Source organism: Triturus cristatus, chromosome 9 (assembly GCF_964204655.1).
Source record: "Triturus cristatus chromosome 9, aTriCri1.1, whole genome shotgun sequence".
In the NCBI taxonomy this organism is placed as follows: Eukaryota; Metazoa; Chordata; class Amphibia; order Caudata; family Salamandridae; genus Triturus; species Triturus cristatus.
Window position 1 is genome coordinate 363,773,626 of NC_140592.1, and position 24,623 is coordinate 363,798,248.

A 24,623-nucleotide genomic window follows, 5' to 3' on the forward strand; every position below is an offset into this window, starting at 1 on the left:
TCTAGGAAGATTGAGGACCAACCGTGCAGCCGCATTCTGGTTGCGCTGCAGCTTGTAGACGCATTTATTTGCAGCTCTAAGGTACAAAATATTACCATAATCCAGCCGGGATGTTACAAGGGCATGAACCAAGGTTTTTCTAGCCGATAAAGGGAGAATATCCAAGGTGTTTCTCAGCATTTTAAGGATTCCAAAGCATTACTCCGTGACCTTCTCAATATGTGTCTCAAAGGAGAGTTTGTAGGTCAACCAGACGTCCAAGACTTTTAGTTTCCTTCTTCAGAATAGGAGTGGGGCCCGGAGTCTGGGGCCACCCTGCTGAGGACCAGATGGAGGGGGTCCTCTCCCCGATCAGCACCTTGGTCTTGCTGCCATTCAATTTAAGACAGTTACAAGTCATCCAGGTGGCAAGGTCACTTAAACAGGAAGAAAACTGGTTAGCTGCTTCCTCCGAGTTATGGGATAAGGTGACGATCAGTTGTGTGACACTATGTCTTTCAACAATCCCTGCCAAGTGTCCAGTATAGAGATTAAAAAGAGTTGGGCTCAGAATTGATCCCTATGTGACCCCTTGTGAGAGTGGGAAGCTTTCCGAAATATATGGGCGCTACACAAATTGAAAGCTGTGCTCGTGAAGAAAGAAAGTCATCCATTTTAGGGCTAGTCCTTCTATCCCACACGACCCGAGTCTTTGAAGGAGCAGGTCGTGGGAAACCGTGTCAAAGGCTGCGCTAAGGCCAAGAAAGGCCAACGCTGCAGTCTGACCCTCATCCATGGACCTACGCAGATCTCAGTTCCAAGAAGCAACGCTGACTCGGTCAAATATGAGGCTCTAAAGCCTGACTGCGAAGGGTGAAATACGTTGTTCCGGTTGATGTGGGCGACCATTTGAGAACTCACCACTTTCTCTGCTATTTTAGAGAAATATGGCAAGAGCGAAATGGGGCGTAGATTATCCAGTAAGCCTGGATCGGCTGACTTTTTTTCTTTAATGGGAGAACGATAGCCTGTTTCCAATTTCGCGGGACCTCACAACAGATTAAGGGATAGCTTTAGAAGTTGCTGCACACAGGGTAGGACACATCAAGACCTTCCCTTATGACTTTAGGCGATGCTGTGTCCATTGGGTAGCCAGATTTAATACTTAAAGCCACATCTTTAAGATCGTCCAGCATCAGAGATGAGAACTCCAAGAGGGTATTACCCTCAAATGGGGAGTTCCTAGCTGGGTTGGAAAGAGTGCCATTGCGGACATCAACTGGGAAGGAATCATAGATTTTAGCTACTTTCGTAGCAAATGGGTCAGCGATCTGGTTGCAAGACTCTGGAGAGCTGGAGACGGGGCCACTGTTCTATCCAATGAAGACAGAGATTTGAAGATAGAAAACAGCTCTTTAGAGGAGTTTTCCGCTTGCTCTATTTTGTCGGTTTAATAGGCACACCGGATTTTTCCAATTTAACCTGCTGTTGGCATATGTTAAATATATGTAGATTTACTTTGGAGGGCCAAATAGGGGAGGGATGGGAGTAGGTAGGGTGGGGAAAGAAATGAAAGATGTTGCCTGCTCCCTTGCCTTGGCTGGGTGTCATGTGCTGGGGAGTTCGTATGGGGATGAGAAAATAGGTCCCAGCTGCACTATAGCCCTCTCCTGATGCAATCAACCTTGCCATAATTTTCCGTCCAGTAAAATTGTGTTTGATGCTCACGCTTTTAGAAAAACTGTGTGCAGAAACACTGGACCCCTTATAGTTGTGCTAAGTAGACCTTCACTCCAGATAAGTTGTAATGAAGGTCTTAATTTAGATGCCCTTTAGATCATGGTGTCCACTGTAGGCCCATGACAGCAAAATTGTGTCTGATTTCATGGTACCTAAATGCCATACATATGCTTAAAATGAATCTATGTGGAAGGTATTTACCTTGTCAGTTGTTTTGCTGATAATCTCTCATGGATACTCCTTACTGTCATGGGTTGAACACTCTTTTATTGGAATAATGAGCAAATGCACCCCAAAAGTGAAATTAGAAAGGTGTCAGCTGTCATAGTCTTCAGTAGATGAAACTGCAACCAAGGGGCAAGTAGCATGAAATCACTCATAGCGGAGACAGAACCAGAGGTCTGTCCTGGATGAAGTCCTAAAATGTCTCTCTGAGCCTCTCTATATTACAGCATAATACATTAGTTGCAGTCAAGGTAAGTTACATGCTCCTCCAGTAACTTTCCATGATTCCAGCACAAATCGGTTGCTGACCCCACCTTTCCCAGATCGATAAGTTGCTACTTCATTTGTCCTTGGCCATTATTCTCCTCCTCCGTGATAACTCCCCTCCTTGCTCATTACCGCGATTCTTGCCAAGATCCATCTTCTCATACCTTCCTCCCTAACTAAAAAAAAAAAACCTTCTTTTCTACTTAATAAGGCTTTGTCCGCACCTGCAGTGGAAACAAAAATACTAAATACAAATGACATGTTTGATTTTAAACGTGAGCTTATACTGAAACGTTTCTCGAGGCCCAAACTTATGTCAATTTAACAGTACACAGGGTTACAAATACATGCACATTTCTACACATATAGCAAATGCAACTTCTTAAGCCATGAATACATTGAAAAGAATTACGAAAATGTAGTTTCAAATACAGTAATCTGAACATAATTTCTTGTTACACGTATAAATGTTTAAACACTAATCTACACATACACATTCTGTTTTATTTACTTCAGGAGACATGTCTAAACATTAACTTCTCCTAAAATATCATGTAAATGTTACAAAGAACTTTATTAGTCATGTTTCTATGCACACAGTTATAGGTCTCATTAATGTTCACGTGGAGTTCTTTAAGTATGCAATACCCCACCTTTTCCTAGTAACATTTAATCACACAGAATGTGTTCGAGTGCTGACTATGCATGATTATGATGCTCCACATACGTATACCCCTTATCCCCCTTTCTGACTCCAGTAAAGGCCTATGAGCTGGCACTTGTATTACGTGACATCTTCTGCATTTAACACCATTGACCACTCTGTCTCAACCAAGTATGGAGCAAGCATGGTGCCCTCATGTCATGATAATATGTTTTGCTCTTCTTACTCTTATCAACACCCACAATACAGCCAGAAAAAGATAGTGCAAATCTAATTCATCGAAAGGGGCATTAGCAGCCCAACAGTATCCAGGGATATTTCTCATCTCTTTGTTGGATATGTGACATTCAGAAACATCTATATGTAAAAATCTCTTTTAATGTTGCTGATGCTCATGTTTGCATAATATGCTGTGCCGATGTGTAGTTGCAACTCAGCTGCCATGACCACTGTTTTTGCCTGATGACCATATAGACACTGGGCATCTTCCTGGATTTACCTTCCAGAATTACTATATAAATGCAATTAAATTACCATGTTGTCACCCACCTTCCAAAGGAAATGTCACAACTATTTACTGTCAACAGCACTTCTCTGAACATGGGCAAGGAAATCAAGAATCTATATATCACGTTTAATGACCACTTCTCACTTTCATAAAAAACAATGGTTTGAGAGTTAGCAGTCTGCAGTCATGCAGCGTCTAAGACTAATACAACATAGAATATTAATCATTTATGTTAACTGTAGATCAATGGAGAGACAAGAAGAAAAATAAATGTCATGCAGCACATGATGCAAATTATGTAATTATGTTGCAAAAAAAATCCATTACCAGGCAAGGTAAGAGAAATCCTACAAGGTCCTGTGCACATATTAGGTGAAAGCACCATGTTCAGCTGTATTAACAAATGACATTGACACTGGTGAATAGATGAATGATACAATATGGTGCAAAAAGCGGTGCAATTACAAACCATCTTATTGATGAGATATGCAGCTGATTGATCATTGAGCCCATGACCCATATGTGGACAGAGACTTCTGTCTAAACCAACATATAGTCCATGTTTCTACCCTTTTTAATAGCAAATACCTGAAGTCTTTATCATGACTGTAAGAACATGACCATGGTGTAGCCACCCGTCAAACAAAAATTGTGTGGCGAAGAGGTCATCTCAACTGGAATTCACTTATACTGGTCTTTCTGTTCATTTTAATGTTAAGGGAGAAATAATTAATTGAATGGTTTTTAAAGAAGGAATGATTTACAAGGATTCATCCGCTTTGCATGCAAGTTCCTTGGAGTACAGAGCGCACAATCTTTTTTTGTATATGCCTTTCTCTAATGTCACAGATTAATGCAGTTGCTATTAATTATTTTTTAATATATTCCTGACATGGTTAAAGCACTTACTTCCCTGTTCAGATCTGCTGACTGTGCTTAAACCTACTTTAGCTGGAAAATTACATCACTGTAACTTAATATATCATGTACTACCACAGAATGTGATTAGCAGATTGCATAGTCAATAAAATGCGGCATTTAGATTTGTATTCAGTGTACGTGTTCAAGCCTACATTACGTATGTGCTGAAAGGCTAATAGCCGCTCTCAGTTGACTCTCAGCAGCGCTGTTTGTTGGACCTGGCACTCTCTGCAGGGTCACCCCAAATGTTTTGCCTTCACTCCCTTTCTATTACTGAACCTGCATTTTGATGACTTTTTGTACTCTGTGCCACTTTACCACTACTAACCAGTGCTTGTGCTGTCTCCCTCAAGCATGGTCAAATGTGCCTGCACCTTAATGGGACATTTAATTTAGTTGTAAGTCCCTAGTATATGATACTACGTGAACCCAGGCCCTGTAAATTAGATGCTACTAGTAGGGTGCATTGCTCATTGTGCCACCACTAAACCAGCTTTTTAAAACATGTCTCAGGCCTGCCACTGCAGCCTGGAGTGCAGTTCTAAACTACCATTTCGACCTGGCAACATAAACCTTTTGCCAGGCCTAAGCCTTCATTTTTAATAGATATAAGTCAATGCTGAGGTAGGGCCTAGAGGCTCATCGGGCAGGGTGCATTATTTAAAAAGTAGGACATGTGTGCTTAAGTTTCCCATGTCCTAAAACTGAAAAACACCTAAAGTCGTTTTTCACTGTTGTAAGGCCTATCTCTTCCATTGACTAACACCGGGTTACTTTATTACATTTGATAAGTGTTAACTTTTGATTAGGAGCATATAGAGATATGCTGTTTAGTCTCAAATGAAGGGTGATTTTAAATCCTCATTAATGGTAATGTCGGATACTGACAATACCACTTTTAGAAAGTTGCAATTTTCTTGTCACAGCCATTTGGGCCTTCTGCCAGTGTCCTTGGTCACATGACTAGGAGTGGCTCTGCTGTTGGGATTTGTGATTTTTCTCTAGACAGTAATACAATGGGGGCATTGGGTGGACAGGATAGACCATTCTGGCTGGGTGACTGGGGAGGAGCTGCACCGAGCCCCACTTCCACTTTAATGAACTCTTCCTCACACACACCTACACAAAGGAATCTGACACACAGCCTACCTGCCTTTTGTCACCCTGGAGAATTTGAGGCCTTGAGAGGGGAAGAGGGAGAACCTTCCAGAACCAGATATGGGGTTGGGACAGGGAGTCCCCCCCCACTCAATGGCTGAAACCAGGTATAAATACTGGACCTTTAAAGTCTCTCTTCAGAACACTCCTGGGCCTGTGGAAGTTGAAGAAGAAGGCTGCCATTGTGCCCTGCTGTTTAAGGACAGCCTTTCTGTCTGAGAAGGAAGACTATACCTGCGTACCTTCCTCCCAGGCTAACCCAGAGTGACTCCAATTGTCAGTTGGCTGACCTGTTTGAGCTGCAGGGACACACAACGCTCCAGAGGCCTCTGCTGGCCTGCTGAACTGATCCTGTGTGGACCTTCAGCTGCTGACCTCTCCAGGAATGTGTCCCTGATCCCCTAAGAGGTGCCTCTTCAGGCCCTTGGCTGGCAGCAGGGTGTACTCCTCTACAAGAAAAGATGAAAATCTTGTAGTTTGGACTTCTTGCAATAACAAACAGACCTGTTTGCGCAAAGACTCTGCTGTCTGCAATGATCGCCAAAGGAAAATGCCATGAGATCTGCTCTTCACCAACAATGATAGTAAGTGGCGACCAGCATCACAAGACCTATACTTCGCAAAACTCCACCTTTAAATATGCACAATGCCTGAGTGGTTTTTCGTGCTATAGCGATGTCTGTCTGTGATGCCAGGTCAGCTCTGCGCTACAGCGATGACCTTCCACAACAATCTTCCGTCTCCTCAGGGCCTCTTCTACCTCGAACGGAACTCTTCGTGCCTGCCTCAGACGGTAACTCTTCAGCAGGCTTACTTGGTCCGTATATGCGACCGCACCCTATCGCAGTCGGACTGAACTGGTGGCTTTCTCCCAATCTAGCACTGTCTCCCAGTGTAGCATGACCAGATGATCGCGAGTGCTTTTAGTCACTATTTTTACTGAAATTGTTTTAATTTAATATACCACCTCTACTGATTGGATTTTTGTACTTCTGTTTTCATTTTCTTTATTAATATGTACTCTATATTTTGTAAATTGGTTTAGGATTTTTCTTGATTTGTGTTTTTACTTTATTAATGTATGTGTGCTGCATAAATACTTTACTCATTGCCTCAGAGTTAAGCGTGACTGCTTTTGTGCCAAGCTACCAGAAGGTTAAGCACAGAGTAATATTGTGACTTTTGAGGTAAACCCAGATATGGATTGTGGTTGTTGCCTGAGTGGGGCCTCCATCCCTCTCAGCCAATGAACCGATTTCTTACACTGTGCCATCACGTCTTGACAGCATCTTTAACTTCAATATGCAGCACATTCATTTGACTGGCAGGCTGCTTTAATGGACCTCTTATGTTGGGGTCCAGCACCAATATTATAGGATGCAAAGAACCAAAATGAAAAACCTGTCTTGCTCAGACCTTGGAGCTACACCAGCTAGAGATTAGAGGTATGCAAAATATATGTAAGTTGCTGTTGCATAATTATGCAAAATTATGCGAAATTATTCAAAATGCTAAACCAGAGCTTAGCGCTATAGTTTAGCAAGAAATAAATAGCACAAAAAATACAAGTGCTGTAAACAAGAGCCGATCATGTTCTGGTCATTCACGTTGTTCCCACAGTCCCCCACAAAAATGTTGTCAAGAATTTAGCATAATTATGTCAAGTGGCATAATGCTTTATTTCAGGTATTTTGCATAAAAAGCGTAATGCTAAATTCTCCAGATTATGCAAGAACGCACCGGCCTAATGAAAATTTCATATGGCCTTTTAGAGACCCCTTGCAGGTATACCATTTAAAGAACACTATAAACTCTTACCATCAAAGAATGCTCAAACCTTCCAAATGGCTAACTCTATTCAAATTGCCTCTGTACATGTGCGAGAAAAGAAGATCATCTGTATGCTCTAAACAACTATATCTATATAAAATATAGTCCATTTTCTTTAGTAAATCACAACCTATGTTACTTATACAACTGATATTGCCTATACTACACGTTTTCTGCATGCTTTTACGATGCACTAACTAAAATTCTTTGTTTTCGTCATTTTTTCGATGACGTATATTTGACGCGCGTTTATTTATTTTTCTCTCAAAGTCACATGTTCGGTTTCTCTTGACACAATTGGTAAACATGATTTTCCACTCCATCAGATTTTAAATTTTGCAATAACGTTAAGGATTAGGTAGAGCTACAGCCTGGTTTGAACAGATGTTTTTTAAAAATAGAAGCTCTTGAAGAAGTAATATTTGAAATATCTGTAAGGGAAGACTTTCTTCTCTAGTTTACTGTTTTGTTTATCCATCAATGTTTCTTCTACTCCTTATCCTCAGTACCTCTTTTAGGACAGGCGTTGTATTTTAGTAACATTTCCCTTTCTGGTCTGTAGGTTCGTGTCTTCACTTTCTCTGTTGGACAGCATAATTATGACGTGACCCCTTTGCAGTGGATGGCATGTGCTAACAAAGGTAAGGGAGAAAGCTGGCATGTGCTAGCAAAGGTAAGGGAGCAAGGTGGCATGTGCTAGCAAAGTTAAAGGAGCAAGGTGGCATGTGCTAGCAAAGGTAAGGGAGAAAGGTGGCATGTGCTAGCAAAGGTAAGGGAGCAAGGTGGCATGTGCTAGCAAAGTTATAGGAGCAAGGTGGCATGTGCTAGCAAAGGTAAGGGAGCAAGGTTGCATGTGCTAGCAAAGGTAAGGGAGCAAGGTGGCATGTGCTAGCAAAGGTAAGGGAGCAAGGTGGCATGTGCTTGCAAAGGTAAGGGAGCAAGGTGGCATGTGCTTGCAAAGGTAAGGGAGCAAGGTGGCATGTGGTAGCAAAGGTAAAGGAGCAAGTTGGCATGGGCTAGCGAAGGTAAGGTAGCAAGGTGGTTGCAAGCGCCTGTGTGTTGGAGGGTGCTTTTGGTTATTGGTAAGAGTATTGGCATAGGAGAGGGCACTGCTGTAGGTAATACAATCTCTTGTGAGTGGTATCCATCAGAGGGAGGTTGTGCTAGAAAATTGATCACACAGATAAAGTGAGATTGCATTGGCTGGGCTTGAATGGCAGGAGGGCTCTTTACTGAACTAACATGTCATACCATTTTTCTAGGTTATTACTTTGAGATTCCGTCTATTGGAGCTATACGAATTAACACACAGGTGAGTTAACGCATCATCTCTGTGCTATGATGCTCACTTTAATAATCAGTGTTGGATTTTGGAGGTGGGGTGGGTTAGTGCATTGGAAATGATCAGTGGTTAATTTTTCTAAAAAATAAGTGGCGGGGCTCTCGTCAAGAGGCACCTTGCACCAGCCCATTTCTTACCTGATATATACTTACATTTTCATTGTAAAGGTAAGTGTGGTAAAGGCATATGCATGGTAATGATTTGTTTAGTAAAGGCATTGTGTGGTAATGGCATGTGTGTGGTAATGGCATGCGTGGTTCCTTCATACATCTATTCTAATTATTTACTCTGATTTAGAGATGCAGATATATCTCAATCGTACACTCTCTTGCTTGCTACTAAATAGGCGACTTTCTCATTGGCCTTTACCATTACGAAAATGTGCTTCATCTAGATAGAATAGTCTTTTGACTCAAAACGTCTCCACACACAATAAATTTAACAATTGAATCGACCGTTTAATTTGTTGTAGGTAGAGAGAATCTTTTCAGAATACTTTAAATGCATTTTTATCCTAAACGTTTTGTATGTGTATTTTTTTTTCTCCAAACAGTCAAACCCCTGGAATCTATCTCAGGGCCTTTTTTAAAACATACAGAGCTATTCTTTGTCATTAAGGGCGTTTAGTGTTGAGCAGCAATGGGAAATCGTTTAATTACTATGGAAAGTGCTATTTCAGATAAACATGCACTTGAGGAATTTACTCAGCCACAATATCTTCATAGTCCTGATTCCATTTCAGAATAAGAGATGGTATTTACTGCACCTGGTAAATACTGATACCCGAGGTAAGGTATTTACCAAGTAGAGTACAGTGGTGTAACATTAGCTCCCGTTGTGTGGAGAGGCACCTAGGCTCCAGGGGGCCCCCTCTGAGCACATTACATTGACCGGATCTGGGACTGGTTAGTTTGAAATGCCTGTGCATGGTTGCACACAGTTACGCATCACGTCCTGGCCGGCACTGTGCACGGGCCAGTGGCGGCCACCACCTATCTTGAGTGGTAGGGCGGCCACAGGAGGAGGGTTAGATGCGTTGCTTATTGGTCGTTAAACACCTGCTGGCCTTGCACTGCAGCAGTCACTGTCTCCATTAAGGTGCCTATATGGTTGGTTCCCAAATATTAGTTTTATGAACACCTCTCTGTTATTGATAGCCCTTGTTAGGCATCTTGACACCTGTTATCTATTAGGCCTGGCTCTTTGGCAAGTGCTTGGACTTTTGGTGTTCTTACACTTAAGCAAGTGGGCTTGAAATATAAATTGTGGTGCCCTTGGTTTATGCATTTTGTATGATTCACATTCTCGTTTTGTCAGATTTCAAGTTGTGCTTTCTGAGAATGTGCTTGATCTAATATTAGAACACTGGAATGTTGGGAGATCTATTGACAGCAATGGCGTGATAGAAGCCTGGAGCTCCAACATTCCAATGTTAGTTCACAGTTGTTGCTGTGAACAAAGGCCTCATAGAACCCAAGGCAATTTATACCTCTTTGGGCTCTGAGAGGTGTTTGTTTTTACTAATTAGAACATTCTGCCCTCTAGGTGCAGAATGTTCTAATAGCCTTAGAGCCTGCCATAGCGGACTCTACCTGCCATTAAAGGCCCGCTCCTTTAACACTGGAGCAGTCCTTCAATGGTCGGTAGAACCCACTACAGTGGGCTCTAGGGCTATATCAGAGGGGCTGTTCTCGAAGGTGATTATCTGTTTGAGAAAATATCGAATGTACTATCAGAGAGATTGTGCACTTTGTATGTTGTGCTGTAAGACTGTCTCGTGCATAAGGTAGTGGTGTGCTTAGATGTTGACTTATCCAAATATTAAGTAGCGGGCAGTTGGCAGCAGATGGTTGAACCCTTGCCCCACCTTTACCTCCTCAACAGAATGATATTTGCTACTTGGAATTCAGGGCTGGTCAATAAATTGAAATGCTAGATAGTTGACAGGGTTCCTTAAGTCCTACAATGTGCTCCTGCATCCGCCTTCCTGACCGGTGAAACCTAGGCTACCAATGGCAGCATTAGCAACAGCTACGCCTGACTACCGCTAATTGGCTTCCCTGGTGCTGTGTGGAGGTTTGCTCTTTTGTCCCTCTTGTGTTTTTTTCTGCAGACCTGCTGCTGGAGCAGTCACATCCCCCCTGCTGGCTTGGTCTGATGATGTATTCTTATGTGTGCTAAGAGCAAGCTTGTTCCTTGGTGAGGTTTCCAAGCAGCGTGGATAGAAACTGGAAATAGCAAAGAATCCATCAAACTATTAAATCAGGCAGCTGAAGATGGAGGGCCAGCGATAAGCTATTAGCACCCAGGAAACGGGCAGCTAATGGCTGTACGCTCAAATTAAGGGGTTTTCTTCAGCCTCTGGAGTTAAAAGGCTGTACGGGGGGAATGAAAGAGGGCAAGGACAAAAGCGATGGGACTGGAAAGAAAAGCGAAGAAATCAGTGCGGCACGATGAGTTATTTGTCAAATTGTTAAGGCGATAATAAGGGAACATAGCGGGATATACTGTGTGATAAAGCAAGGCAGCTAGAATCTGTGGTGAGAGAGACATTGTCTTCCTGGCTACCTGACACCTGGCTTTCATCCCTTTCAGTTCCTGTGCAGACACTTCTAAAAGGGTCTTTGCTTTCCCTCTGCCTGTTCCTGGTGTATCTTATGCTGAAGATGCCACCAGATACTATGCTTCCATGGGACTACTTCGCCCAGATGCCTATGCATGTAGTCCTTTCTCCACACTGGTCAAATAAGATTCGACCTACTCGGTGACTCGACAACCAACCTCTGATAGATGCGCATGATGACTATCCTCCACTCTGTAGAATTTGTGGGACATGAAGACATAATAGTCTACACCCAATCGCCCAGTCCTACTTCACTCATAAAGCACAGCCAGTAAATTCACAGTTTATTGCTGCTCTGCCTGGATATTCCATGGCTTGTGGCACCATGCTTGATACTTCATTGCGTTGGTTCTCTGCCACGCGACTACATGGGTACATAGAGGCAGATCTAAAGTAATATTTAAAGAGATGAGCCCTTTTTAATAGGTGGGCTCATTATATATAAAAACTCAATGCAATTGTGTGCCCATTTTGCTGCCTCTCACTGTTAAAACGGTACTGGTTGCTCATTAGTACCGAAGCCCTACAAGAAATTCCAGGGCCATTCATAAATCATCCGTTTAAATTGGGTATGTAGTGCTTAAGTTTAAGGCACTTCCAATTCTAGGAGCTCTAATTTTCTGGATCAATTATCTTTCCTTCAAATTCCATGTTGCCAAGTTCGATATAGAATTCTTATGGTTCACGTACTCTCATGCCCATAAAATAGGCGTTGTTCATGCCAAATATGCTAGGATTTCTGAATTTAAGATGGTCAATCATTTGGTGAAATCCGCTACTTGATCCTCTTTCAACTTTGGTCCTCAAAAAGCATGAATAAAGCAAAAGCTTTAGTATTCCAATATTTAAATTATCTTGTCAGTGTATTGACTTCAGTGACATTCTGCTGAGTTTAACCCATCTGAAAAAGAATGGATGCATCTAAATTGCCCACAGTCTTTTTTCATCTGCTACTCCCCTCATGGATTTTTTTTGTCATCACATGATGCTCCTTGTGGCAATTCAAGCCTTTAAAAAATAAAGAAGGAATTGAGTGGGTAGTAGCAAAATGGATAAAGCATCATAGACCTCAAGAAGTAAAAAGCTATCTTAGAAGCAAAAATGAACATTTGCATATTTACTGCCCTCTCACAGCTGAATTCTTTCATGATTGATCCAGCTCAACATTTTTCTTCCGTCATACCCACTGCAAATATTTGTAACACATGCTATATTGTTTTTAGACAACATTCCCATAATAGCAGAAGGGCTCACTGCGAGACTCGAGCATGATCCTGTGCCAAACTTTATTCCATCCATTATTTTCATATTTTAATTCTCTTCCCTGCCTCCTGCCTCCTTAAACGTCTTTGTGTGGCACCCAAAATGCTTGGGCAACCTGATTGCAGCTTACATGGTCACTAGGTAATTTGCTCCCTCTATGGTTCAATTTGTTACCTTTGGGATCATGAATTAAGTTAGGATAGATATGGGAAATTAACCAGCTTCAGTTGAAAGTCCCTGAGGAAGGACACCAACATAGTATGCTCAGGATGGATGGATATATTTACTCCACTCCATTGAGTCTTAACAACTGTTTGCCACTGGTTAGTCAAAAGCGGGCAGGAAACCTAATGGAGTGCTTACAAAGCCCATCTGTATTCAGCACCATCAGTGCTGATTTATCTCTCTAAGAATATGCACAAAGGTTCTCTGCAGTAGAGAAGATTTGCAATAGTGCCAAAGCAGGAAGCAGGAAACAATACACCATGCCCTGTTTTCATAGTAGTCAATGAAAAGAGAGGGATAGATATAGATACTCAGTCTGTTATGTCAAGAATTGTAGAGAAAAGCACAAACAGAACAAATGTAGCTTTCTTCTGAAGAAATATCATGTGGGTTCAAAAAAAGATACCAGAATACCTAGTTCTTCATTTAAGTGGATTTGTAAAAATCATTTGCCTTGGGTTCTCATATAGGCTTAGAGCCCACAGTAGCATGCTCTACCGGCCATTAAAGGCCTGCTCCAGCGTTAAAAGCCCGAAGTGGAGGGCCTTTAAAAAGGCAGTGGGTTTTAAGGCTTCAGAACATTCAGCTCCTAGAGGGCAGAATGTTCTAATTTGTAAAACAAAGGCCTCATGGAGGCGGGGGGTGTTGGGGGTGAAATCCCCTTGTGCTCCGTGAGGCCTTTTGTTAAACATTGGAATGTTGATGCTCCGGGCTTCTACCGGCCATTAGAAACCTGGAGCACTCCACTGGAGCTCCCAACATTCCAGTGTTCTAAATACTATTTGTTCCAGGTGAAACCCACATCTCTTTCTGGGGTGCTTGTACGCAGTAGTCCAACAATTAATATGGCTAATGTCACAGCTCAAAAGAAATCTTGATTACCGTGAGCTTTGTTTAACGAGCTTTGTAAAATCCTACAGGCTCAGAGATGTTGTATGTGCATGCGCGTCCATAGCTTTTGACTGCCTTCCCGCTGGAAGGTAGGATTCCTTAACTGAGGATTCGAATGAAGAGGCCAAGAGAGCTGATTCTTTGTTACATTATAAAACATACAAAGGAATTTTACCGCCCTATTTCTGTAGGCACCAAAGAGGTTTAAGGGTTAATCAGGTGTACACATCAGAGGTATGAACTTAACAAGGATCCAGTAAAAACCTATTAACCATATGCTTTTATACAGAAATCTCACAGGAGCATTTTTACGACTCGTAGGACCTTAACATTTGCAGTGACAACTTAAGTTCTCCACTGACCAAGTCCTTGGTTTAACTGATGGCAGGAAGAGGGCGGATAATTCTTTTCTCCTATCAAGTCAAGAGAAGCTGTTTGCTATCAAGAACTTTCATAGTGAGAATAGCTGCCACCTGCTCTGTACACATGGTAACCAATGAATACTTTGAGGTGGCAAGTGCAGCTCCAAAACAGTAATACATGTCCTGTTGAGCCACAATACTATAATAACATACACTTATACGGCTCATCGTTCACCTGAAAGGTATCTTGACTCTGTCCTATACCGGAAAGAAAACCAAAATACAAAGGATCACCCTGATTCTCCTACAGCTTCCGAGGCCCAAGACCACATTAGTTCTTTTTTGGAAAGAGCCATGTCTTTATGTTTTTCCAATACTGGTGTGGCATGCTCATTTTGCACCTACTTGTCTTGAAACTTGCAAACTTTTGCAATGTAACAATTGTACTGATGTTATTCATTTACCTCTATACATCTTGGCACTTTATATGGGCAAATGATACTATTTTGTGCCTGCAATGGTATTTAATAAATGTAGGCACATAGAGCCAGAGTGATATCTGCAATGTTTAGTTGGCTAGGAGAAATTTGCTAAAAAAACGTTTCAAAATGCTAGCTACTTACGGATCAGATTTGGGGTTCTTTATAGGAGTTAATTTCAACCTATCAGGACTTAGCAGTGGTGAGTGTTTCTCTCACTTTTTGGGGTGTGTAAACTGCTTTTCCTATTGCTGGGGTAGCCAGGGTGTTGCACTTTACAGACAATGTGAGCCATTTTAAAGTAAATTCTACCTTTAAGGATGAACAGTTATTTTTGAAAGAGCTAAAATTGTCTGATTTTGTTGCACCTTTGATAAGGCAAGTTGCTATATCGAGAATGACTTAGAGGGCTGTCACAGCGCAATTCGGGAGGCCTCGCCCCCCCATGGAACACATCCCCTTCCAGATCCACCCCAATCCCAGAACGATGCTCCGTGGAACACTTGCCTACAGACCACCCGTACCCCACTCCCTGTTCACCAACGCCATCGCAGACTACACGCTCCCCACGCCCTCATCTCCACGGACTACATACTGCTCAGGGACCTGTACTTCCATCTAGACAACCTCAGCAACCCCAACACCACCACCCTCCTAGAGAACCTCACCAACATCGGACTGAAGCAACTCGTCTCCACCCCCACTCACATTGCAGGACACACTCTCGACCCCATCTTTGCCAGAGGAAACAACATTTGCTTCAGTCACACCACGGACCGGCTCTGGACGTACCACCACTGCATCCATTTCTCCTTCTCAAAACCCACCGAACCGAAGCCCACACCATGCCTCCCACGCAGAAACTTAAACAAACTCACTGAAGGACACCTCACCCCCTCCCTCAGCTGCACGCCTCCCCCTATCACGACAGACGCCAATACAGCAGCAAACAACCTTCACCAATGGATCGCCAACTGCACCAACACTCTTGCCCCCCTCCAGAACTCCACCAAAAGACACAACGCGAAAGCCACCTGGTTCGTCACAGACCTCCGAGAATCCAAGCACTCCTGCCGATGACTGGAGAAAACTTGGAGAAACAGCAAAACCCCAGAAGCACACTCTGCTCACAAGGCCGCAACCACGGCACGCACCAACTCATCAAATCAACTAAGAGAAAATTCATCCAAGACAGAATCCTCTTCAAGGCCCACAACTCTAAGGAACTCTTTGCCATCATACAAGAATTCACCAGACCAAACAGCGAAACTACCGACGTTCCTCCCTCCCAAGACCACTGCAACAAACTCAACTCCTTCTTCCACCACAAGATCAAGACGCTGTACAACAACTTCAATGACCAAGACCACAGCACCCACCCAACACCTCCTGCCAGTGACGCCATCCAGCCGACTCTCCTCACCTGGACCCCTCTCACCACAGAAGACATCGCACAGACTATGAAAAACATCCACTCCCGAGCACCCACTGACCCCTGCCCACCAAACATCTTCCACAGGAATGCCACCGCCAAAACACCCTAACTGCGATGAAGGATCAACTGCTCCCTCAAGACAGCCACATTCCTCGACAACTGGAAACACGCTGGACTCAAACCCCTCAAGAAGCCCTCCGCAGACCCGGCAGACCTCAAGAACTTTAGGTCCATCTCTCTTATCCCCTTCCCCGCCAAGGTCATCGAGAAAGCCGTCAATACCCAGCTAGCGCACTTCTTAGAAACCAACAACATCCTCAATTCCTCGCAGTCTGGATTCCACAGCAGCCACAGTACCGAGACCGCCGTCATAACCGTCACTGATGACATCCGCACCCTCCTCGACCAAGGCCACACTGTAGCGCTCATCCTCCTAGACCTCTCAGCATCCTTTGACACTGTCTCCCACCGCACACCAGCTTCTAGACTCCACGATGCCAGCATCCAAGGATCTGCCTTAGGCTGGCTTCAAACTTTCCTCTCAGGCAGAACACAAAGTATAAGACTCCTGCCCTTCCTCTCCAGACCAACTGAGATCAGATGCGGAGTACCCCAAGGATCTCCCCTCAGCCCCACGCTGTTCAACGTCTACATGGCCCCCCTCGCAACCATCGTCAGAAAACATGGACTCAACATAGTCTCTTACACTGACGACACCCAACTCATCCTCTCCCTCACCAAGGAACCCGACATCATCAGGCACAGTTTCCGAGAAGAGATGAAGGACGTCGCATTCCTGGATGCGCAGCTGCTGCCTGAAGCTCAACTCGGAGAAAACAGAAGTCCTCATCCTCGGATCCACCCCCTTCACATGGGACAACACCTGGTGGCCCCCCGCCCTCAGAAACCCACCCACCCCTATGGAACACACTTGTAACCTCAGCATCATACTCAACTCTTCACTCACCATAAATCGCCAAATCAACGCCATATCCTCCACATGCTTCCACACCCTCTGCATACTCCGCAAGACCTTCAAATGGATCCCCCCCGACTCCAGGAAGACCGTCACCCACACACTCCTCACCAGCAGACTGGACTACGGAAGCGCGCTCTATGCTGGAATCAACAAAACACTGCGCTGAAAACTCTAGACCGTCCAGAATGCCACAGCCGGACTCGTCCTTGACATCCCACGACATGACCACATCACCAAACACTTCAGCGACCTCCACTGGCTCACCGTCGAAAAAAGAATAACCTTCAAATTGCTCACGAACGCCTACAAAGCCCTCCATAACACCGGATCCCCATACCTCAACTAAAGAATCTCCTTCCATGCCCCCAAGAGAAAGCTCCGCTCTGCCAACCTAGCTCTAGCCACGTTCCTCTGTATCCTCAGGGCCAGAGCGGGTAGCAGATCCTGCATTGCTTGCAGGACCTGGAACAAACTCCCCCCTCTGCATCATACGAAGCCTGACACTGCAGCTATTCAGAAAGGATCTCTAGACCTGGCTCTTTGGGTGACCACGGAGTTGCTCAAACCCCCACCCCCACAGCGCCTTGAGACCCTCCTGGGTGACTAGCACGCTTTAAAAATACCCTGATTGATTGATTGGTTGATGTCTTGTGGAAGTAAATGAGGACTAAGGCCTACACTGCTGTTCTGAAGTCAGTATGAGGTGGAGAGTTTTTGAAAGAATGTAAGAAAAAAAGCAAAGCAGAACATGGAGGGGAAGTAGCGCGCAAGGCAGAGAGCAAGAAAACACATGCACTCCCATAGAGATGAAAATCCTTTGAATATAAAGTGAACAAATTAGATTTTCAAGAAAGCCAACCAAAGATAAGCAGTGGGCTGGCCAAAAACCAACTCTAAGTATTGGTATTATCCACAATAGGTGAGACCAAGCCAAGAATGGAAAAAAAGAGGGATTGCAGGGTCTCCCCTAGAAAAGAAGGGCAGGCTGTAGAAAACCCTTCAAAAGAAAATATGGCACTAACCTAGGTTTAAAGCAATGTTATTAATCAATGTTTATGCAAAACCAATTAAAAGCATAGAGGAAAAAATGAATCACCCAAGGTAAGTCCCCTAAAATGTATCTCATAGTTATGTATTGTCCCAAAATACTAGTTTCCTCTCCACCATTCTTTTATTTGCCTCTCAAATAGCTATAACAGAAGACAGCTTTTGAAAAAGCGTATCGGATTCACCATAAAACAATGTTCTCTTTATGCAGTGATTGCATTTGTTTCGAGAAGGAGACATTCCAATGTCCACCTAATGAGATGAACCTCATCATTTTAGAATCATATTTAAGTGTTGCTCCTAAATCTTTGCCCCGATATCATAATCGAAATCACTTCTACTTGCTGTGTTTAATCAGGATGCCTAGATTTCTAATAGACATGATGTAGAGATGGAATATTGTTTTAATACTGAAAGGTCAAATAAGGCAGCAAAGAAGTGGTAAGTGCACCTGTCTGATTGTGGTTTCTTTATATTTCTTCCAGGAATACCTGGATGTTTTGGGTCGTCCCATGGTCCTGGCGGGCAACCAAGCAAAACAGGTTCAGTGGACCAACGTGTACCAGGATGCCCTGGTAAGGCTGAATCAGATGGTGGCATATTTTTTCCTCCTCAGTCGACCATTCACTTTCCTCATATGTTTAAGAAGGAGACACTTATCAAGGGTAGGAGCCTTTGCTATCATCTGGTGAAGGTCACGTCTTTTCATGCATTTTATCCTCACTTGATATAGTCATCCTTTTTCTTTAATCGAATCTAAGATAGAATCTCATCCTACGTTCGGATGAGACAGGCCTTCATATATTCAGACGTGTAGCTGCCCTTTGCCCTCTCCTCTTTTTACCTCTCTTCTTTGTTCTGACCTATACATTTTCTTTCCCTGACTACTTTCTCCTTTTTGCTTTTTCTCTTCTCTTCTCTTCTTTCTCTTTTCTTTTTCCCTTTCTTGTGCCTTCACACTTCTTTCTCTCTACAATTTTTCTTTCTAGATTCACCTTTTCTCTTTCACCCAACATCTCCCTTCTTAGGAACATCACATCATCGTGTGTTTATGGCTTATTGGCAAATTAAAATCAGCATTGAGCCATAGATTGCAAGCACACCTGTGCCTTTCTGTGTTGGGGCAGCTTGATTTACGGCTCTATATGCTCTGCGTGTTTTATGTGAAGGGTGTGTGTGTGTATGTGTGTGTGCGCACAATATATTGTGAGTATGGGTAGCGTCTGTCTGGTTGTGTATGTTAAGAACATGTGCGTATTAGGAATATGCTGGTTTTTGTGTGTCCTGTGTGTATGTTTGGCTGTGCCTCCTTAGGAATGCATCTATAACCAAATGTGTAATAAATGTGTGATGGTTTGGAAAGTGTGTCTTGCTCTGAATCCTGCAAATGTGTGCCTCAACCTATATACCTGGTTGTGGCTGAGGAATTAGCATCTAGATGTGTGTGTGTGTGTTTTCATGTGTGTCTGGCTGTGTGTGTGTTAGGACTATAATTCTGCCGGATGTGTTACATAGTACCGGTGTGCTTGTCTTAAAAATGTGAAATGGGTAATGTGGCAGAGTGACGAAGGCAAGAGGAGTCTACATACAAAAAGGTGCGGGTCTGGCTACACATAAGTGCACGGGTAATCAGTAAATACAGATGAGAGAAGGATTGGTGTAAACACGGTAAAGGAATCTTTGTACCCTCGTATGAAAAGTCATACATAAAGTTTCCTAGAAGTGAGTGGGGGACTACTTGTACACAGGTGAGATAGGTGTATGTAAACAAATGAGGTGCACAAAGATGAGGGCTGCTAGGTGCAAATGGGTGATCGGTGCTTACAGGTAAGTAGGACCTACATACACACAGGAAGGAATTGTTAAATACCTCCTTATCAACGGTGACGAGCCTGTTCATACACGAGTGGAAGCCAAGTTCATGGCAATGAGAGAGAGATTACATGCACACAGAATAGATGGGGCTGTGTGAGAGGAGATAGGAGACTTCATCCAATTAAATCTGTCCAATTTAAGTTTGAGTAGCTTGCTGTAGCTCTGTGCATAGTGATGACAGGGTCTGTGTGCACACAGGTGAGAGCAACTAAAGTACGCAAGTGAGAGATAGGTGCAAATAGGTGAGGGAAATTCTGTTTGGTCACCGATGAGTGATATTAGGTGAATGCAAGTGACATGAGTAGTATCACAGAGTTAATAGGGGAAAGCCGCACACTAATGAGAGGGGGCAAGGCGCACACAGGTGAGATGTATGTAAGTACATACAGATGAGAAAATGGCCTTGAGGTACTCTCAGGCGCGGTGCGTACATTGGGGCGTGGGGGCGTTGCCCCCGCGCACCCGCCCGCGCCCGCAGCTCCCTCGGTGTCTCTGAACTTAGTTTACTTAAGTCCAGAGACGCCGAGGGTGGGGAGAACTGACAATGCATGTCAGTCAGCATGACGTCGGACCGTGGGCGGTCTGGCGTCATGTTGACTGACATACATTGTCAGACAAGCCAGGGAAAGGCAGCACTGCAGCACAAGTGCGCATGAGTGGGCATGGAGAGTAATTTTTAGCCCGTGCCCAGTCATGCATACTTGTGTTTTTACTGCCTTGCGCATGCCCATTAGGAGCCCCTCGGTCTCCTAATGGGCAGGCGGCGGGCGTAGCGTAAGCTGTGCCCACAGCCAATCCTGGCGCTGCAGCAGCGCCAGGATTGGCTGAGGGGTTGCCACTCCAGTGCTGACGTGGTGTTCCGGTTTGAAGGGGGCAGAGGCGCCAACGCGGACCCGGAGCAGAGGCGGTCTGGTACGTTTTCCTTTTAATTTTCATTGTATTCTCCCGTGCGACCCCCCCATGCGTGACCCCCCCTCGCGTGACCCCCCTCGCGACTGCTCACACGTTTGTTTGCTTATTCTCCCATGCGACCCCCCCACCCCTACGCGCGTGACGCCCCGCCCCCGGCGACTGCTCACACGTTCGTTTGCTTCCTTTGCAATCATTTTACGCCCCGCCACTTTCAAATGTCACCAGCCGCCCCTGGGTACTCTCGAAAAATGGGTGCCGTATATGTATGGAGATGATATATGGCTTAGTAAATCCATGTGCCAGCAGAGGTGTCTGGGTGCACACAGTATAGTTTGCACCCTCGCCATTCACTGCTAATTACCCCACATAGTACATCACTCGAGAGATCTTCTATGATATCATTGATAACATCACTGCAACAGTTGAGATAGCATCATTGATAACAACACTGTGCAATGTTGAGGGCTCGAGTATAGGAAGTACAGGAAGTGCAGCAGCTCCCCGGCAACTTTAAAATAAAAAATAGTAGGTCTCCTGGGTCATTAAATCCATAACCCCAGGAGAACTTACCATATGTTTTCTAAAGCACTTCTAGCTGCAGCTCTGTGCTCTTCAGCTGCAGTGCAAGGCCCTCTGTTGGTTGTTTTTATGATTACATTTTGTGGGTTGAAAAATGTTAAGCGGCAGACTCAGAGAAATTATGATTTAAGAAAAAACTATTACACATTTCTTTCAACAATCACTTTTATTAAACATTGCACTGTGTGAATTAGTCAAATATAAATTTGATTAAAGTTATTGGTAATTTTTGGACAAAGAGCATAGATCTGCTTTATATTCGTTGATATTCTCACCCATTTATAAAGCCAGGGGCCCACTTTTTATACTTTGGTGTTTTACAAGTGTGATTGTTAATGTGTCAGTTAAACAAAACTTGAAAATAAATAGTTGCAACTATATTGAAAGGGGATGCCTCGAGGGGTCCATGGGACCCTTTTCATCCCTCCAGAGGGCTACCTTTAGGAGGCGTCCTGAAATGTGCCACCTTTATATGGCACACTGAAAGCGTGCCTCCTAAAAGCAGGTTTGCCTTTGCGCCCATGTTTATAATCTGGCACAGGCAGAGAGGCAAAGAGATTCCCTCATATGCACGTGGCCACGCCACCATCCAAATGAGAGAATATCCTCTAATAAAAGCATTGGCATTACATGTGCACCAGTGCTATCTGTATTATAGAAGGAGCCACACAAGTGTTTTATGCCCCTTCTGTAATGCCAAAGTGCCCCTAGGGAGCACAAAAAGGGCGCAAATGCCTGTTGCGGCCCCAGGGCACTTCTGTAATGCAGTACCTGATATGTAAGTAACCTCATTATGTGATTTCATTGAGTGTGTTGTATAAAAACCTTGTGTTTGATTAAATAGACTACAATGTTGCTCAATGTATAATTTGAATCTAGACTTCAAAAATGACAACTAACGTATTAGTTCATTAATGGCATTGTTGTTTAATCATTTTTAATAAATGCCTCACAATACAATGATATAATCTTGTGAACAATGGTAAAATGCTTTAGCATTTTAAAGAAATGAATAGTTTTAATTTTAAAGAGACTTAGCCAGATTTGTTCATGATTGTAACATGATTTATATTCTAAATGTTTTATAGCTTGCTCGTGCACCTGTTCTTAGAGCCAAATCAAACCCTTGGCTCTGCTATCCCTACTAATTTGTTGACACACTCACCACTAGCCCACCTCATAATTAAAGCCTCCGTCTCCAATTTTAATTCAATTCTTGCTACAGGTTGTGTTCTTCAGATCCAAGTTCTCTCCAAACGTGGAACTGCTAGGTCAATATATGGACATTACAACCAGTGACAGCTTCTTTATAAGGGCTAGGCCCCCATATTTCTTGCTTCTTTTATTTTTTAATTAAATGGATCCTACCTGCAGTAAGTGGTGCTAGCTAAGTAATCAGCATAGTTTCTGAACCTTGCTCTGCGCGAGGGTCAGGCAGTCACGCCACTGACAAGCACATGCACTTATAGCAAGGTTTTCAGGGCTTGCCTGATTTAGGTCCTTGTTTGTGTGGCCTGCCCAAGCTTAGTGCCACTTCTCTCCTGTCTTGTGTTTGGGATGAACCACCGCCTGCCCACTTCTCATTGGTTCGGAGTTAAATACGTTCCTTACTCCCAGTACCACAAGTTTTCTTGGTACCTGATGGCACAATCGCCGCTCTGCTCAAATTCCAAATCCAATTATCACTTAAGTTGATATCATTGCAAAACAATTTAACAACTTTGAGAGATGTGGAGGATTTAGAAAGAAACACTTTCTGGGAATGCATCACTCTCACCCTATCCCTCACCTTCCCTTTTGTTGGCAAAGCTGCGTTTTTTTTACGTCAAAATTGCGTTTCATTTTTATTACTTTCCCATCTTGGGCTACCGTCCATTTGTCTGAGGTCGGAAGCTTGCCAACATCTTTGTCGTTCATCCATCCTGTACACGTCAGGGTGATGGGTTCTCAACACCTAAACAATTCAAAAGGCATCTTATTCGTGATTGAATTTGGAGTAAGCTTGTACAGGTTCACCCTTTCTGCAATCTCTGACTTCCAGTCTGTATTCTGAGATTTTCCTATTTGTATCGGCTCCTTCAAAATCCCATTAAACCTCTCCACCACCCCATTTGTCTCGGGATGATAGAGCCTTTTATGTCTGATACTGTGCTCAGACAAAAACACAACAATTTCTTTGGAAACCAATTGCACACCATTGTCGGTTAAGATGCATTCAGGCAAACCTTCCCTACTAAACAAGTCACTAAGAAACTATGTATTTTCCCCCCTGGACCTTAATATACTGCATGGACCTTAATACACTACTTTTTCTGTTTTGTATGTATATTCCTTCTGCCAGTCAAAGCGCCGGGACGCCCCTTTGCTGGGGCAGCTGTGCGCTATAGAAGATGAGATAACATAACATAACATATTTTCATGTCTCAATACTTTGTGTGATGCAAATTGCTGGCCACCCTAAATAAATGTCTATCAAGACTAGGACATAATACTGTCCAGTTTTGCTGGATTAAGAGCCACTTTCTGACAGACTTTTATAGGTTTCTCCCTCATGACTATAGGTTAAACCCTGGTCTTACAAACCTTATCACGAGCGACACACTCCAAACAATCATGCACTGCTCTCTCTACCTGCACAGCAATGCCAGGCCACCAGAAGTATAACCTGATCCTCTCTTTCATTTTGAAATCCCCTGGTGCCCTTGGTGACCGAACTGATGATTTTATCTCTGACCTGCATAGGAGGTACCTATTTTGTGCCCCTCCAGAGAAGATCACCTTTGATAGAAAGTTCATCACGAACGTTCCAGTATTTCTCGACTTCTCATACACATCATTCTTGCGGCATCTTGCGGCATCTTACTCAATATAGTATATTGTAGAAAGGCAATTAGCAAAATCATCCACCTTAAATTTTCCCTATGGGTTGAAAAGGGTTCTTTCCAAGATTGTCGCCAATGTGAACAAGTAGGACTCCCAGACGCAGCGTAGTACAGAAGGATTAATTAAGATACTCCAGTGTATAGACACGTCCCATCCACCGCAGCTGCCTGCAGGTAAATGACCTACATCATTTCACTCCATCTCAACATTCTCAAATCCATGTTCTACATCATTCGGTCCCCCCATTACAATGGAAATATAATGGCAGGATATTACAATGTCAAGATACCACACTCTGATCTGCCGGCTTGCGCCTCTCTAGTACGTTATAACTGCTTTCTCCAGATCATCTCCTATGAAGTATCACTGGTCTTGTGACATTGCACAAGGCAGTCAAATAAGCATGCCAAAGATAAATGGAATGCTTGCGGCCCTC

At 43.6% G+C, this 24,623-nt stretch overlaps 1 protein-coding gene across 1 annotated transcript in view; it reads left to right on the plus strand.

The window, feature by feature from the left end:
• The window catches only part of CACNA2D2 (calcium voltage-gated channel auxiliary subunit alpha2delta 2), a 1,194,468-nt gene that overhangs the window by 888,561 nt on the left and 281,284 nt on the right, over positions 1–24,623 (plus strand). The window contains exons 12-14 of the mRNA XM_085627677.1: positions 7,855–7,933; positions 8,555–8,604; positions 18,424–18,513. Of these exons, the coding sequence (XP_085483803.1) occupies positions 7,855–7,933; positions 8,555–8,604; positions 18,424–18,513 (219 nt within the window). The remainder of the gene's footprint in view (positions 1–7,854; positions 7,934–8,554; positions 8,605–18,423; positions 18,514–24,623) is intronic.